Here is an 18,999-nt window from a genome sequence, read left to right on the forward strand (position 1 = left end):
CATGCAATTATCTGTACTTTTTACTCCTTACATTTTAAAAACAGCCTCGTTACTCTATTTCATTGCGGCCTTTAAAAAAAAAACTATCCAGTTAAATTGCGCCATCCGGATAGAGTGAATTTGGTTGTGGTTGTTTCAGATGTTCTTGTCCAGTTTTGTTCTTACATCCTTTGCCCTCGGATTCCTGCAACTAAACTTGGATGTACATTCCAATAAAGGTTAGGATAAATGATAACATGCCTCTGAAGTTTGACTTTTTGCACCATTACAATACTTATAGGCAACTAGTCATCATATCTTCTGCTCTCTGAAACACATGTTAATTCTCAATAGTACACATATATGGTTCTTTAATATATTTGCATTATACTAAGATGCATTCATTTTCAATGGCTTTTGTCTTTAATGGCTTTACATTACTTTTACTTTTATACTTTAAGTAGTTTTGAAACCAGTACTTTTATACTTTTACTTGAGTAAAAAACTTGAGTTGACACTTCAACTTCTACAGGAGTATTTTTAAACTCTAGTATCTATACTTTACCTGAGTAATGAATGTGAATACTTTTGACACCTCTGAATAAGAGGAACATTACTAACTTATTTTCCCTAAAAATCTCCTTGATAGATCTATGATACCCTGCTGACTGCTAGGAATTATCTGAAACATTTAATCTCCAGATGGTTTCAGGAATACTCATCCTTCAAGTCCTGAATCAACTTTACAATTATTATTACAGCTGGCATAAAAGGATTAAAATCAAAATGTTCATACTGCTTACATTTTTTATATGATGCACATTTTAATCAGGGTGATATTTTTTAAAGAAAAAAATAGATAAAAAGTTGACATTTTTGTATCTTTTTTGTATCTTCACAGGAGTCTGGGACTGCAGGATGTTTGGAGCAGCAGGGCCTCAACCATCTGTCACTGGGAGGCTCATCACCATCGTGTCTGTGTGGGTGGGTGTGTTGTAAATCGTGAGGAAACTCGTCTGGGTCACAGGACACCTGTCTACCAGCAGAGAGCACATCGTAACGAGGGTTTTAACAACCAGACTCTTTCAAATCTGTGCATCTGTGAAGGGAACGGTGGAGATGGCTGCAGATGGCAAACATTTTCCAAGACATGATCTTGCTCTCTCTCTGAGCTGCACAGGTGTCTGCTCAGTCGAGAGACGTATTACTGCCACTTCCAACTAGTATGTGTTCAGAGTTTTCTGGCTTCAGAGTAATCTCCGTTTTGGCAGTCATTTTCATACTTTAATTAAACAAAAATAAAATAGATTAGCCTCTTAGAATAAAGGAGCTAACCCTTACATTTATCAGATTATCCTAATCCCTACTTTCATCACATTTTAATGGAGTGGTCATGCCAATATTAACCTGTTAATGTCTGACATATGAAATAATATGTAGAAAATCCTGTTGTTTTTTTTATTTAAGTTTTTATTACATACTGAAATTAAAAACGTCCCCAATTCATCCTTTAACAGATTCTAAATAATACCTGTGTAATCATGAATACACTGGATTTTTTTCTATGTATTTTTATTATTATTGATATTATATATTTTTGGGGGGTGGGTGGGGGAGTTATGAGAGAGGCACACAGGTCTAAAAAATTAATGTGTTAATTGCCATACATCTGGCATTATAGTGTTAAATCCTTCCAGTCCACAAAACCCTCAAAAGACAAACACAACACTTCTCTTGAAGATTCTGCAATGAACGACCGAATGAGTGACAGGTGAGGGCGTCAGGGTTTGGGTATAACAGGAACATTTCTCACAGCTCTGTGTACATCAGCCATTCGACCTGTTACCTGCTTTTAGTTGCTGTGCTTGTGAATGGGAATTGGGAATTAAGGGAAATAAGCAAGTCGGACGGTTTAAGAGTTAGTTGGGTTTTTTTTTTCATTTTGTCCAGACACATGGCAGCCGTTAAAATTGGCCGAATTTTTGTCGGTTCCCTTATTTCTCACTGTATCACTGGCAAATTGCCAATAATCTTGCACCGAAGGCTATTTAGGCATAAGTTCACACCAGCTTTAGCAGATGAAGTGACGGGAAGAGAACAACGCTGGACTTCCGACTTGTTTTAGACTACTGAGGCCACTTTAGACCACATTCAGTTCAAAAATGCTATCAAAGGTGCTGTATTTTTAAGGAAGGATACGTTAAGATAGATCAGATAAGATAAAAAAAAAAAAAATTTAATCTTTCAATGTCGGTAGTGCATAACAAAGCTTTATAATAGTCTATAGACTGCTTTGTATCAACACAAGCCTCACAGGTAATCTGGGGAAACCTCAGCAGATGGAGCAAGGAGCAAGGACAGAACCCATTGTTGGATACATAGGACCTGGGATCATTGCCATCAGCTGGCACTGCATGAAAAAACAAAACAAAAATAAACATCATACCAGCATGACCAATGTAAACATTGGGAGAAAGTTCATCAAATTCCAATGTCTTCTTGTGCATTTCTTATGGACAGAAAAACATTTGATGCAGATTCTATGCTCAGAACCAAGTTTTAATAAAAAATAAAAATTAAAAAAATAAAAATAAACCCCTAGTCAAACTGTTATCAGCAAAAAGTGAAAAATCCTGCATCTGTGAAGATGTGCATGTCCATCGCAGCTCATGGTGTGGGCAACTTAAATACTTCACTACAGACCGTTTCAAATTCAGAAAGACTCAGCAGTGCCTTTTCCTGTAGGGCCTTTGTCTATTTCACCAAGACAATGCTCATTCTGCATGACCTCAGTTCATGTAAATGCATGCTGCATTATGAAGATGAGAACTGGAAATTACAGGCTGCTGAGCAGCTGAACTCTTAAGATTCAAAGAATTAAAGAATGAAAATAAAGTTTAATCCAAAACATCTCAGAGCTTTTTTGCAGCGTGCTGCTGGTGTCAAATACTAGATTCATCAAAATATTTCAAATAAAATAAGGATGCTTTTCATTGAAGACACAGTAAATCATGTTTATGTCACAAATTTAGAAATTACAGATTTTTTTTTTTTTTTTTTTGCATTTTAGACAATAACAATTGTATTTATGCTATTCAAACTGCAGGAATAAAACATTAAATTATAGATAGGCCATTAAATTATAGAAATAAGACCATCTTCACTTAAAGTAGCATTGTCAACATTTCCAAATTAATGGTGTATTGTTACAGTATTTTCAATATGACATAACCACGTAAACATGACAACCACTCTTCAAGGTTCAGTGATTTATTTATCAAATTTCATGCAGTTAAATATCCGTCTTAAAAACATGAGTGATCATTTCAGATTTGAGTCAAGTTGTTGTGACCGCAGCATTATTAGTGTTTGCCTGTACTTTACACTGATTTGGGGTATAACGTTTGTTATCTTCAAACTTATGATACAACTAATAATCAATGAATAATAATCTCTTCAGTCACAAAAAACTGTGACAGTAGTCTCTTCCCACTAATGATTAACACGCAGCTCATACTTAACAAGCACCGTCAGAATTTCCTCATCATCAACAACATTAACACTGATGATCTTTAATGAGGTGTAATTAACAAAACCGATTGAAAATGTGTTCAGGAGCCTTACATAAATAACAACACAGTTGGTGAACAAAAACCAGGAACAACTCCAGGAAGTACCTGACCCCTTACATGTACATGTTATGGATATATATTTTTCGTTTGATAATCAATTTAAAAAAAAAAAAGAAAAAAAAGGAAGCACAAGGCATAATTTAATGGTAATATCTTCCTCTTTTTCCTTTTTTTCTTGAAATAATTGGCTGCTGGTGCATCACAGGACTTAGATGGGGATTATGTCAGATTGCTATAAGACACCCTGTGTCTAAATATGGATTTATAATTCTAACTGACTGGTGATTAATAACAATTTAAAATAAGATAGATGCGCATCATAAAAAGGCTTTTGTCTCTTGAATCGCTGCACAGTTATGAGCTGGTGATGTACTATGGACCATGGCCAGCTTTTGTGTGTTTAAAGCCACGCTTCATGCTGCACTTGACCCAACATGTGGACTTTTCATATCTAAACAGATAACAGGAAGCAGCTGCAGCAGACAGACGGACAATCACCTCTAACCTTCCTCCACAAACCGCCCGCGCTGTTGTATTTACCATTTCAGCTCACTAGAGAGACTGAATGTTGTTTGGGAAACAAAGAGCAGTGAATGGAGCCGTTCACCTGTAATGACTCCTCTTCTGATCTTAAAGTAGACCGTTCCTAACAGGAGCAAAGCTAATTTAATTAAAGCTGATCCCATTAAAGCAAGCAGCGCTACTTTTTTCTTCACAGTAAAGGAGTGTCCAGTCCTGACAGCAAGAACTACGTCGTGTAAAAAATAATGATCAAATCAAAGAAAGACAGAAAAACTCAATTACATCCCTGTTAAAGTAGGATGAGAGGAGACGAGGAACGCCAGAGACGCGTTGTCCAGGCTGATGACCAAACCGGAGGTGAGGAGGAGGACTTCATTGCTTAAGAGCGCCCCAAATGATAAGTCCAATTACAACAGCAACAACGGCCAACAGTACCATCAGGATGCACATCTTCTTCCGCGAGCTCCGCTAAAGGAAAAAGGAAAAAAGGACAGTTTTTTCCAAGTAAAAAATATATACATCTTCTGAAATTGAAAGCCCTGAACTGTAGTGGTGTAAAGTAACGATGTACAAGTACTTTGTTACTGTACTTAAGTAAGATTTTTGAAAATTTTTACTTTTATTGATACTTTCATTTTTCTGTACTTTTACTTCGTTACATTTTCAAGGAAAAAAAAAAAAATCTTACTTTTAAGCCGCTATATTTAAAATTGGACACGTTGTTACTCGCTACAAATTAAAGTCTTACAGTAAATGAAAATGTAGGCTATTGCGGTGAGAACAGCACAGCGGGGGCTGATTTATGGTTCCGCGTTACACCGACGCAGAGCTACGGCGTAGGGTACGCGGCGACGCACACCTTACGCCGTAGCCTACGGCGTAAGGTGTGCGTCGATTTAACGCGGAACCATAAATCAATTCAAGATTCTCCTTCATCCTCCTTCAGCTGGGGTTGCTTAATGTTGTCACTGCATACTACAGGCTGGGGGTGGACCTGTCAGCGGGTCAATGGGGTACAGCAGCAGTGATGAGCAAAGGGAGAAATTAAAATTGGGTAATGGAGACAAACGCTAAAGGGGTCAGAATAATATCACCATTATTTAGAGTTGTAAGCAAATTCTTGGAATAAAGCCACTTTCGACAGCATGACAATGTTGGGATTTTATTTCTTTGCAATCCTTTTGAAAATAATTTTGTACCGGTACTTTGAATTTTGTACTTTGTACTTTTGTACTTAAGTACATTTTACACCATGTACTTTATTATATTTAATTTGAGGTACTTTTATACTTTTACTTAAGTAATGTTCTTAATGGGTACTTTTTACTTTTACTTAAGTAATTTTCAAGCAGAAAATCTGTACTTTTACTTAAGTACAATATTTTTGTACTTTTTCCACCTCTGCTGAATTGCTTCACACAAGCTGCAGCATAAGTTGTTTTCAAGTGACTCACACTCTAAACATGAATAAGCTCACATTGTGACTCAGCTTCTTCTTTTATTTTCTACCCTTATTTATGAAAGAAAGTTAGTCGACAAATTGATGTGTGTGCTGGCAGGTGGAGAGACACACACACACATTCTGCTTTAAAAAGAGAAGGGCTTTTTTTTTTAAAACCACCAAACTTCCTTCAAAGGCTTATGGAAGCCAGTTGTATCTCTTCTTTCTGGAATATTATATTTTACCTGGTAGTTTGCAGCTTGTGACAGTTGCTGTGTGGCATTCTGCACGTTGACATCTGCGTTCTCCACATTGGCTTCTATACTGTCTGCAGAACATAACAGGAAAACACAGATATTACTGGTGAGATTGGGTTTTATATGTGGTATTAGATAAGGACACAATATTGATTCAAGTCTTTGGCTTGGACTTTAAGACTCCTGACTATTCTGACACTGCAGCTACTTTCTTCAGTTGTTTGTTTTGATATACACTCAGACAAACCTTGAGGGTCATATCAAAGTTCTTTATTCACCACTGTCACTTCAATTGATCAAGACTGACTCATACTGGTGATTCATGACTGCTGATACTGAGGTTTCCTGCAAAACAAATCCAACCTGCTAAATGACTCACATGTGAATAGATCTGTTTGATTTGTGCTGTTTACACTCAGTGTGGTTACATGCACATCTAAATCAAGCTATTGGCAACAATCTAGCTAAGGATTAAACTGGAGTTTCAGAGAAATCTAAGTATAGATGCGTGAGACAATCGATTATTGAGTGAGGTGCGTTCAACTCCGTGGCGCCACACGCACTTTTGCATTGGCATTCTTCCGGTTCCTTCTTTGTTGTTTGTCTTCTTCTTCTCCTACTGTGTTGATATTCTGGCTTTGAATTAGGAGCATTATCTGGAACTAAAAGCTCGATCTCAAGAGCTTCAGTTGGGTTCGACTTCAGCCCGGCTAATGTAGGCATTATATATGGCTTTTAAAAATCCGGTATCGGTCGGATTAAGGCAACAATTCGACTTTCTGTTAGTGCGTGTAAACGTACTGACTGTTCGGGATCCTCTGGGTCAGTTCAAGACCAAAGGGTAAAATAGGTCACGCACATCCAATAGCTCAACAGGTGCTGGTCTCAAAGCATAGATACGGGAAAAAAACAAGAGAGGAGACCAGACAGTCTTCAGTCTGAAGAAGAGCAAAATGCACTCGAAACGTCACGTTTGATGTGCTAAATAAATCTGCACTGGGGAGCAAAAGTGTGCGGTCTCCTCTCTTGTTTTTTCTCAGTTCAAGACCAAGACATCGGTGTCTATGCAGGGGTTCTTGTCATGTAAACTTTCTAGTTTGTCAGGTCCACGTGGACTCATGTGGATATGTAATCAAGCCCCCCAAAATTTGAATCTATATCAACTTTACGTAAGGAAATTAGTGAGTGAATGTGTTTTGAAGCTATACATGGATACTTGCTGTTCGTACACATCTATAATCAGTCATGAAAATATTATCACAACGAGGTGCAAAATGAGTAATTTAATTTGTGGTTGTTGTTATTAATGGAGTATAAAACATGCAAAGAAGCGCTTGCTACTCACATGAAGACACCGATTTCCTTCCTATTGCTCATGAAGGTATAAACAAACTAGGCCTGTGTTGAAAAAAAATCGATTTTCCGATTCCAAAACGATTCTCATATTAATTCCTAAAAATCGATTCTTATGTCTAAAGATCGATTTTTTTTTCCCCCCCATCATTTTCCACAGGTGAACTTTAATCCCAGTAGTCGGACACACAGTTTGTCATGACACTTCTGAAAAATGCCAGGTGCTTCATGGCAATATGTGTGCGTGGTGACAGAATAAATTAGATAAGCTAAAATGATTTGTTTACTGCATGAACTGTTGCAATTTCTTTCTTTTTTGCACTTTAAATGGATATTGAAAGGCCTGTTTGAGTTATTTATTTCTTAGTTATTTCACAATAATTATTGTGAAATTATTATTTCACTAGTTATTTTACAGTCATATAATTCAGGCAACAGCTCAAAAAACATTTTAAATAACACTAAGCCAAATCAATATCGAATCGGATCGAATCGAATCATGATAATCGATTCTGAATATTAAGAATCGGAATCAAATCGATTCTTGACATTTGAATCGATACCCAGCCCTAAAACAAACTCATAACTGAGCTGTAGAAGAGCACTGAAGGACACTCACCTATCATGGTTCCCTGCTCATGGACCATCATGCCCAGGTCTTTAAAGATGTCATTTATGTCTGTGATGTCAGACTAAATCCACGAGCATAAAGAGAAATGGGGAGGGCACACGTAAGGTGGACATCACACAGAACTGAAGAGATCTGCTGGGGACATGTGACCCTGATTTCTACCTCCAGCTGCCGGATGCCCAACTCTCTCTCCTGGATCAGCCTCAGGTCTTCTTCAGTGATGGCCTCAGTCTGATCCTGCATCTGGGAGTAACTGCAAGAACACATGCAGTAAAAGTAACTCAAAAACTGTGGCTATAAACAATGAGAGTAGAAAGAATGATAAAGATCAGGGACTTGCCTTGGAGGAGCATGTCCAAAGCTGTCGTCAGGCTGACCTCCCTGATAATTAAGATCAATCACATTTATATGCTTTAATTTTGCAAACTTAGCCACAGATGATGTTATTTTCTCATGTCCAGAAATGATCAGTGAGAACAGAGTCTAAATATGGTTACATAGTACAAACACATTCAGAAAAGTTCTTTCAAAACCATTTCAAAGCAGTAAGTTACAGTTCCTACTAATGAAAACGAACACAGCAGGTATAGACTTTTCAGCGCGGTGAGATAAGCCGACAAGGAACAGTGTTGCCAAGCAAGCAGGCGCTCCCACCTGAATCTGTGTCCAAAACAGTCACAATTAAAAAGGCACTGCATGAGTCACAGGACTGCTTTATATTAAACTCCACTTCTAAATTGGCATCTGCAGCTGTTACTAATTTAACAAAGCAAAGAAAAAGAAGCCAAGTTATTGCTGCTTTAACCATGGTGGAATACAGAGCAACAAAACTTACTGGACATGTGCATATTTCATTAAAATAACAGCCACAATTCACAACAGATGCTTGCAAAAGAGCTTTTACGTCCAAGAGAGTTTGTGGAGGCACAAGAAATCATTTCAGGAGTTCAAAAGAGTCAAATACCCTTATAATAATGAGGCTCAGAGGACTAAGGGGTATGAAGATATGCTTTGTAGAGGGTAGGAATAAAGAGGCAAGATGGAAAACATGTACTGGAATAAGAGGGAGTGCTGCAAAAAAGGCAAGGATGCAAGGCGAAGGTGAGAAGAGAGTGCAGACACTGTGGAGACAAAAGAGTCACACTGGGAGTGATGAAGGTGCACTGGAGCTGGAAGGAGTTTGTATCTCTTAAACTGATCCAACTGTACTCTTTCCTTTGAAAATTAGACTATTGACTATTGCTTCTAATGTGTATGTCACTTCAGGGTTAGCTAAATGAGTCAAATGTAAACAAGGTTATCATTAGGACAACTCAAGTTGGACCGTTTGGGAAGAAACTAATAAAGAAAAGAGACTGAATTACTTTAAATATGTTCTCATAGGGCTGGGCGATTTTGGACAAAAATAAATCCCGATTTTTTTCTCTGAAAACCCGATTTTCGATTTTTTTGGTAAAACTACAAAAGACAATGGAATAAATGGTTTCAAATATTTATCTTTATTTTTAAAGAAAAATAGCAAACAAATTTCCCTATTGGGAATGAAGTGCAATTGAAAGATACTGTAAATCCTCCTTGAGTTTAGTAAAGTGACAACATTTACAATTTTCTTGACCAAACAAAGATGACTAGACGAGCTCTGTCTGTAATGCAGCCAGCTGCAAAAAAGGAAAATCGATTTTCCTTTTTTTAACATCGTCTTGATTAATAAATCCGATTTAGATTTAAAATTGATTAATCGCACAGCCCTATGTTCTCAGGATAAATGACGGGTATTTTTGGAGAAGCATGCTGAGGAAAAGGCTACCCAAACAGGAAATGTATCGATGACGTGAGAGAAGACACGCGGGGAGCGTGTGAGTCAGAGGCAGAGGTTAAGGAGAGACAGCAGCAGAAGAAATGCACAAATGCACTGCAGTGACTGAAAAAAATAAACAGATCCAGCAAAAGCATGTTCAAGTACACTGTAAAGGAAAGCTAGAGTCAGAAATGTTTAAAAAGGGACATTTCATTCTGCCCATGTGTGCCAAAGCATCTTTGATACAATGTTGGTGAAAGGAGTAACTCAGCAGCCTCGACGCTCGGTTTGCTGGAATGTCCATCTAGTCTTGCGTTCATTTATCTTGTGCATTTAACCTCACTTATAAGCTGACTGCAGACAGGAAAGCAGAGGTGTCAAGTAACGAAGTACAAATACTTTGTTACCTTATTTAAGTAGAAATGTTATCTATACTTCACTGGAGTCATTATTTTTCAGACGACTTTTACTTTTACTCCTTACATTTTAAAAACAGCCTTGTTACTCTATTTCATTTTGGCCTTTAAAAAAAACTATCCAGTTAAATTGCTCCATCCGGATAGAGTGAATTTGGTTGTGGTTGTTTCAGATGTTCTTGTCCAGTTTTGTTCTTACATCCGTTCCCTCAGATTCCTGCAACTAAACTTGGATGTACATTCCAATAAAGGTTAGGATAAATGATAACATGCCTCTGAAGTTTGACTTTTTGCACCATTACAATACTTATAGGCAACTAGTCATCATATCTCCTGCTCTCTGAAACACATGTTAATGCTCAATAGTACACATATATGGTTCTTTAATATATTTGCATTATACTAAGATGCATTCATTTTCAATGGCTTTTGTCCTTAATGGCTTTTTTCCCCCTTACATTACTTTTACTTTTACACTTTAAGTAGTTTTGAAACCAGTACTTTTCATACTTTTACTTGAGAAAAAAACTTGAGTTGATACTTCAACTTCTACAGGAGTATTTTTAAACTCTAGTATCTATACTTCTACCTGAGTAATGAATGTGAATACTTTTGACACCTCTGCAGCAAAGTGATTTGGTTTTGCTGCCTTAGCCTTTGTTTTCAAATGGTCACACAAAAGAAAATATCTTATCAAAGCAACAACAGGTCAAAAACTCGTGATTGGACATGTGTTCTTGTCAATGCAGACTGGAGGAATATAACAGCTTTACACCCCACAGGAATAGGTTGTAAAAGATGAGCAAATCAAAGTCTGAATTTGTGCATAATACAACCTCTCACACATTTCTGTCAGTTGAAAAGGGCATTCACTCACCGACACTCTGGAGCTGGCTCGAACTCTGGCTACAAACTCCCTCTCCTTGTCGGCTGCCTGCCGCTGCGTCTTCTGGAAGCTGTTTAACGCGGCAGAGAAGTCGTTCAGCAGGCGGTCTTTCTGTAGTTTCCTCTGCCGCTAAGAAACACACACAAAAAGAAAATATTACCAGCTAATCCAGATCTTGAATATGCTATGGTAGCCCTCTTCAACAAAGTTGTAGCTTACAGAAGAAGTGGTAGAAGTTATTACCTGATCGGGCCCAATGGGAAGGGTACTAAAGGCTTTGATGAGTCGATCAGTTTCTTTGGCCAGTTGGTTGCCTCGCTGTACTTTCTGTTGGCTGGTGACCAAATACAAAATAATTACAGCTCTACTTTTAAATAATTACCTCCACAAGGGCTGAAATCCCTAAGTAGTCACAGCAGAAATATTATGAGCTAATAAAAACATTTTTAAAAGGTGAGGTGTGAGTTGACTGGATCTGGAAATCTTTCTGTGGCGAGTTTGTATTTAGGTTAACTTAGGGCTGGGCGATATATCGAGATTTTAATATATATCGATATATTTTCAAACGCGATATGGTACGAGACAATATCGTTTATATCGATTTAAAAAAAAAAAAAAAAAATTAATGATTTTGATATAGCTTATTTTGTGACAAATTGACTTGAATGTTTTATTTGAGATTTGCACAAATGTTTTTTTATTTGCACAACTGTCAACCTCAGTGGAAAAGTCTGCCTGTTACTGTCTACATTGTATTAATTGCACAGTGTATTTTAATGTAATTTTTATGCAGGAAAGGGATATTTGTTTTATTTTATTCAAGAAGCATTTTTATTCTATATATGCAGGCAGTTTATTTTTATTTAATTTGTTTTATACATTTTGATATTGTGCAGACCTCTGTTAATAAAGGTACCTGTGTGACATTTGGCACGAGGCTTTGTATTAAAACTGACTGTTTTTTTAAGGGTTTGCCTCAGAAAAAAATGAAGCTAACAGAGATGCTATGCTATAATGCTTTGGGGAAAACCCCAATTATGTCACAGAAAAAATATCGATATATATTGAGTATCGCCATTCAGCTAGAAAATATCAAGATATGACTTTTGGTCCATATCGCCCAGCCCTAGGTTAACTTCATCTGAACATCAGTGGTTGTCTGTTGTTAATCTGGTGCTGATTTATAGTTTCTTTGACTGTATTTACACTAACATACTGATTAACAATAGGTCAAGCCCTCATAACTCACAGTGTTTGTCTCAGCTGGCTGGTATCCTGCTCTGTTCCCAGGGAAGACACTGTCCTTTGCAGTTCAGAGGCTGAAGAAAGAAGTGTGTTACAAACATTGTTTGCTGAGGATAATTAAAATGATGTACCGTGATAAACAAGAGAGGTTGTCATTTTAATAGTAGTATTACTCAGCAGTGTGATGCTTTGGATATTAGAACTGATGTTCTGAACCAAAACGCTGGGGTCCTCTTGAATCCCAGCCTGGTAGGCCATGGTGAAAACTGTGAGGACACAACCACACAATTCATGAGTGAGTGACGCCGAGATCTAATTACCAGAGTTACTGTGGTTAGCTCACTGCTCTCATGACTGGCATGTGAAAATACTTTTTGGCCTCTCACGCTCAGACCATCTGTATGGGTGTATTGTTCATATGTCGTCCGTTTGCTTCCATTTATGGCTGCTTTAACATACATACGAGCAGAGGTGGGTAGAGTAGCCAAAAATTGTACTCAAGTAAAAGTACTGTTACTTCAGAATAATATGACTCAAGTAGAAGTAAAAAGTAGTCATCCAAATAATTAGTCGAGTAAAAGTAAAAAAGTACTTGGTGAAAAAACTACTCAAGTAACTGTTGAGTAACGTCTGATTTATTTTTTTAACACAACCATTAAAACAGACAAAAGTACAAAATAATCATCTTCAGGCAAATTAAATCAATAAAATAATAAAATAAATTAAAATTAACAAAAAATAAAAAATAGCTTACATTAAAATAAGCTTAAAGTAAATTCAAGTACTTTAATAAATAATTAAATAATAACAGAATAAAAAAATAAATTAAGCACAAGTAGCACAAAATTTCAAGCCTTTGTACTTTTCTTTTTTAACCAGGTAGAACTAGAACAAGCCCATGAACTCATAGAAACTCTGTGTGTGTTTGAGTCTTTGTAAATGTGACAAAACATGCAAAAACAAACATTTTTCCCAAAGAATCACCCAGTGATGTCATGAGATTGACGCATACAAGGATAAAAGAAAAGTAACAGCTCAACGTAGCCTAATGTAGCGGAGTAAGAGTAACAGTTTCTTCTTCACAAATCTACTCAAGTAAAAGTAAAAAGTATAGTGATTCAAAACTACTCCTAAAAGTACAATATTTCCCAAAACGTACTCAAGTAAATGTAACGGAGTAAATGTAACTCATTACTACCCACCTCTGCATATGAGATACAACCATGTATACAAGTTTGTACCCCCTCTTTAAATCCAATGTTTTTCAGTGTGTAAAAATATAATAAAAATCATAAAAGCACACAATTACTGCTTGTGTAATATTTATGAACTTGATGAACTGATTGTCAGAGTGTCTCCAGACCTCTATAAAAGCAGATGTTTCCAGCAGTTTGCTGATCTGGAGCACTTAGGTCAGGGGTGTGGAACTCCAGTCCTCGAGGGCCGGTGTCCTGCGTGTTTTAGATGTCTCCTTGCATCAACACACCTGATTCTAATTAATGGTGGTCACCAGCTTGTCATCAAGGTCTGGACAGCTCTGTTGGTGTCACAGCTACTTTTATCACGGTGTGCTGAAGCAGGGAAACATCTGAAACATGCAGGATTGCAGCCCTCGAGGACTGGATCCCGACACCCCTGACTTAGGTGTTCTTTAACACATTGCAAAGAGAGAAAGCAATGGTCTAAGAGAAGTAGCTGTGGCTGCACATTAATCTAGAAAGGGTCTTAGAACTATTAATAAAAAATTAGGAGTTCAATGTTCTACACTAAGAAAGAATATTAACAAGCGGAAGACATTCAAACAGCTGCTAATCTTTCCAGAACTGAAAAATAATAGTCACCTGAGATGCTACCATGGGACCATGGGAAAACTGCATTAGCAGATCACCAGAAACCTCAATGAACTGAAGCAATGTTGTAAAGAAGAATGCTTCAACTAACTACAAAAGCTTAACAAACATGTTATTGTATTACGGGTGTAATTGGTTCTTTTTTTTCCCCATTTTGGCTTAATCTTTTTAATGAATCATTTAGTGGCAAAATCTTGTTTTCCACCTCCCACCAAAGACGCACCAGAGACCAACAACTACACAAGAAAATACTCAACTAATATGAGAAAGGCATATAGATGCTGACACCCTGAGCTTCACAGAGGACTGCTTTAGCGTCAACCATGGAAACCTGCCCGATATTAGCCAGGTGACTTTAATGCTGGGGCTGATCCTTTCATCTTCACTTTATATTCTTAACAAGAATATTTGTCTTATTTATAGAAATTTTGGTTATCTATACTTCACTGGAGTAATTATTTTCCAGATGACTTTTTACTTTTACTCCTTACATTTTCACGCAATTATCTGTACTTTTTACTCCTTACATTTTAAAAACAGCCTTGTTACTCTATTTCATTTCGGCCTTTAAAAAAAAACTATCCAGTTAAATTGCTCCATCCGGATAGAGTGAATTTGGTTGTGGCTCAGATGTTCTTGTCCAGTTTTGTTCTTACATCCGTTCCCTCAGATTCCTGCAACTAAACTTGGATGTACATTCCAATAAATGTTAGGATAAATGATAACATGCTTCTGAAGTTTGACTTTTTGCACCATTACAATACTTATAGGCAACTAGTCATCATATCTGCTGCTCTCTGAAACACATGTTAATGCTCAATAGTACACATATATGGTTCTTTAATATATTTGCATTATACTAAGATGCATTCATTTTCAATGGCCTTTGTCCTTAATGGCTTTTTTCTCCCTTACATTACTTTTACTTTTATACTTTAAGTAGTTTTGAAACCAGTACTTTTATACTTTTACTTGAGTAAAAAACTTGAGTTGATACTTCAACTTCTACAGGAGTATTTTTAAACTCTAGTATCTATACTTCTACCTGAGTAATGAATGTGAATACTTTTGACACCTCTGCATACCATCACACATAGCTCTTCTTTTCCATCAATTCTTCCTTGCCAGACTAAGAAAACTATGCATCAACGTGCTTTCTAGAAAGTGTCTGTCCTAAAAAGGGATGCAGATTCTCCAGCAAGAGTTAAAAATCTTAAAATGTGTGTTGGGTGAATGAAAGTTATACAAAAGTATGTATACGGGTCAATGACATGACGCCTATATTTTCTGAAAAACAGATTTTTTTTTTCAATTCAAAAAAGGTTTAAATGGATACAAAAAATACCAGATATATGAACTAACTGTCCCACATATGGACTTACTTGAATTTTACAAAAAATACTAGTTATTTGGGATTTTGTTGTTGTATTAAGCATCAAAATGTCATGTGGTGCGACCGTCCAACCATGACTTGTTTTGAAAACTTCTTTTGAAATCACTCTAAATGTTTTTAAATCAATCTTCTGCCCTATCTGGCATGATTTCCAAAATGTCTTGTAGTGTGTAAGATTGCAACACATTTGTATTTATATCTCCATCAATTTTTGTATAATACTGAAAACTTGAAAAAAAATTGTCAAGATGTTAAGGAAATTCATTTATTTTAATATGAATCATGGTTGCACCACATGACCTTTTTTATGGCTAGTGCCAATTCATCTTGACAAAAAACTCTGAAATCACTTAATTTAAAAATGTTATATGAATTTATGTGTACACAACATTCTTAATGTTTGAACTACTGCAATAGATATTCTTTTTTTTTATTATTTTAAAATTGACCTGTTGAAAATCCTTATTCGTCATTGACCCATACATGTCTGAAAAGCTCTGTGGACTACAAGTAATAGTGTGTGTCAGATTTTCACAACAGCAATCAAGGATTGCAGCGTCAGTGGAAGGCTGCAGAGAAGGTCTGATATAGCACACATATTTGAGGTGGATCAGTTTAAAATACAACTTAAGCTGTTCATGGACTGCAGCAGGGCTGGGTCAGGAGGTGCTGCCTCAGGCCAGTCATGCACACTTCCTGTGACTTCAAAACACTCAAACTGTCTTTCAGTATGCAAATAATCCTCTGCTAAGAAACTCACACTTTCATTAAGAATATGGCTTGCTTTTACAGAATGCAGAACCCCAGTTTGCACATGTTAACTGTCTCCTTTTACTTTTATGTCTTGTTTTTAATAATTTTTCCAACAAGAAAAATGCGGAAATCAGAGGCGCTTTAACGACCAAAAAGATGGATGATTACTTACTTATGATTTATGAGCTACTGGTTATGTTCGAGGTGGAAACTTTCCTTCTTGCATGGACACTTTACGCAGATAACGCGAACATGCTGATGTTACAGAAGTCATTAATTGCAAATCAAGTTGGGAGAGATTTCCCTCTGTTGCCCGGACAGCAGCTTAGTTTGTGTTTGTTGCAAGATTTAAACAAACTTCGTCACGTCGCATTTCTCATCCTAAAATGTGAGCAGCAACGTCATTCCTGCTAAATAGTTTTTCGGCTCAGTCGTGGAAAAGTTTTGACTTTACCTTTTTTTGAGAGTCGCAGCTTCGCTGTGTTTCCTGATTCACAGAAACTCCCCTGTCACGTGATGTCTGGTGGGCGGGGCTATGACGTGTCTGTCAGCTGGAGGAGCTGGACCAACAAATACAAACACTAAGAATGATATAGTACTCGAGTTTTAAAAAAAAATCAGGGGGCATGGTGGATTTTATCATATAGGGACAGATAATTTGTGCTGATTACAAATAATATAATATATTAAAAATAATAGCACTGACCAAAACACCTGCAGAAATACTGCAGGAATGACATAGCAGCAGTTAAATGCAGCCTTCTGTAAGCTTTAAATATCCACTGGGCTTACATCAAATACATCAAAACACAACAATAAAAAACAGTTTTCTGAACTTATCAATATGCCTCTGTCCTTCACAGGATAAGTAAAATGGATCACTGCAAAAACTCAAAATCTTAACAAGAATATTTGTCTTATTTCTAGTTAAAATGTCTCATTTTATTAAAAGAAATCTCATTACACTTAAAACAAGACTCATCACTGGAAAAAACAACACTTTCACCTGTTTCAAGTAGATTTTCACTTAAAATAAGTAGAAAAATCTGCCAGTGGAACAAGATTTTTTTGCTTGTAATAAGAAGATAAATCTTGTCCCACTGGCAGATTTTTCTACTTATTTCAAGTGGAAATTTACTTGAAACAGGTGAAAATTGTCAAATAAGTTATTTTTCTGGTGTTATTTTTCTGGTGATGACTCTAAATTTTGAAATAGCAGTAAAACCACATTCATTGATGAAATGACATAAGGGATGGAAAGGGGGGATGGCAGTTTTACAGGGGGGATGATTTGGACCGTTTGTATTTCAGGGGGGATGCCATCCCCCCTCATCCCCCCTCAACTCCAGTACTGGATATAGATGTTAATTGTTCTTTTTGCAAAGGGCATCCTGAAACATATTCTCACTTATTCTGGTCATGTGAACTCACTTATAAATTATGGAGGGACTTCCACAAGTATATTGTTTATTGTGTCTTTTCTGATTTTCATCTTTATTTTAAGAATGTTATTTTTGGTTTTCATAATTTTAATCACAAAGATAGGGACGCTTTCTTTTTTTATAAATCTGTCTTTATTTTTAGCAAAGTTTCACATACATAAGTGCAAATTCATCCACAGAAAGCCTGAACTCCTGGTACTTAAAAAAGAACTTGAACATAGGGTTATATGAGGACGATCTACTCATCAAAAAATACAAAGGCACAAAAGACCATCGGCATCTGTAAATCGCTGAATTTGTTTACATGAAACCTACTCTCGCACATGTTTTTATTTTTATTTATCTTTTTAATTTACATTCAACTGTCCTTTATATATATATATTCTTTTGTTTATTTCTTTTCAATTTGGTGCAGGAATCTCGGTATCTGTATGTTGCCTTTGTTCTTTATTTTTCATTGTATTTCAAGATTTAAATAAATAAAAAAACAAAACAATTACAAACACGACATGAAGAGTCGTCCACATGTCTAGGCTCCTTGAAATACAGGACGTTTTCATACAGTTTTCATCTTAAAATGAATGCATGAGTCACACAATTGTCAGAAAAATGCACAAACTACTTTAAATAATCAGAATCAGAATCAGAATCAGAATCAGAAAGAAGTTTATTGCCAAGTAGTTTAACACACACAAGGAATTTGTTGTGGTGATTGGTGCAATACAAAAGAGAAAATAATATTAAATGAAAAAATGTACAACAAGTTGGTTCTAAAGTGCCTGAGCAATGAGTCTGTAGGAAAGAAAATGTACATGAGGTGACCTGGGGTGTGCGTTAATGTGACGCATAAGGTCAGGAGTGGAGTCTTTACGTTAATGTAATGTAGAGTGGGGTGGGGGGACAGTCTGTGGTAGACGGGGAAGAGGGGGGTCCCGGGCCTTGTTGATGAAAAACTAAATGCAAAGTTCTGCAAAGCTGTAAATCCTATATTTAAATGAAATAAATAGACATAACATCTAAATCTCAAACACCAGCCACAAAAAAGGGGAAAAGAAAGAAGGTAGAAAAAGGTCCAAGAGAGAACTGGAAGAATTTTTTTTAATATAACTTTATTAAAGAAGAAACAAAGAACAAAAACAGAAGATATGCTCAGCTATTGATATAAAAAAAAGAAACAATAGAAGTTATGAAGATAGGAAGGGTAAAAGGATACATCAACAAACCAAATAAATAAAAGAAATAGACAAAACAAGCAGAGCTGGAAGAACATTTCACTACTGATTTGGTTAATTGATGACGTCAGTGGCTTGACTTAGGATAACAAAAGAATAACAATCAGAAATAAAAGAGATGGCTTCACTATGCAGTGAAACACAGAGCTGGAAAATGGTTCTTTAAGTG

General features: G+C 36.5%; 1 protein-coding gene across 2 annotated transcripts; it reads right to left on the minus strand.

Moving 5' to 3' along the window:
* Positions 1-3,118: 3,118 nt before the first annotated feature.
* On the minus strand, positions 3,119-16,673 carry stx7l (syntaxin 7-like). Of its 2 annotated transcripts, none has more exons than XM_061707057.1 (10): positions 16,611-16,673; positions 12,334-12,426; positions 12,165-12,234; positions 11,159-11,249; positions 10,907-11,044; positions 8,156-8,196; positions 7,978-8,068; positions 7,804-7,876; positions 5,820-5,902; positions 3,119-4,601 (listed from the first exon to the last, which is right to left on the minus strand). In XM_061707057.1, the coding sequence occupies exons 2-10, from the start codon at positions 12,416-12,418 to the stop codon at positions 4,506-4,508; spliced, it is 768 nt and encodes a 255-aa protein (XP_061563041.1). In that variant the 5' UTR covers positions 12,419-12,426; positions 16,611-16,673; the 3' UTR covers positions 3,119-4,505. The 2 variants fall into 2 exon arrangements, with proteins under 2 accessions (XP_061563041.1, XP_061563042.1); XM_061707058.1 differs by lacking the exon at positions 16,611-16,673 and adding an exon at positions 16,329-16,604.
* Between the last annotated feature and the right edge of the window lie 2,326 nt (positions 16,674-18,999).

This window comes from Cololabis saira, chromosome 18 (genome assembly GCF_033807715.1).
Source record: "Cololabis saira isolate AMF1-May2022 chromosome 18, fColSai1.1, whole genome shotgun sequence".
Taxonomy (NCBI): Eukaryota; Metazoa; Chordata; class Actinopteri; order Beloniformes; family Belonidae; genus Cololabis; species Cololabis saira.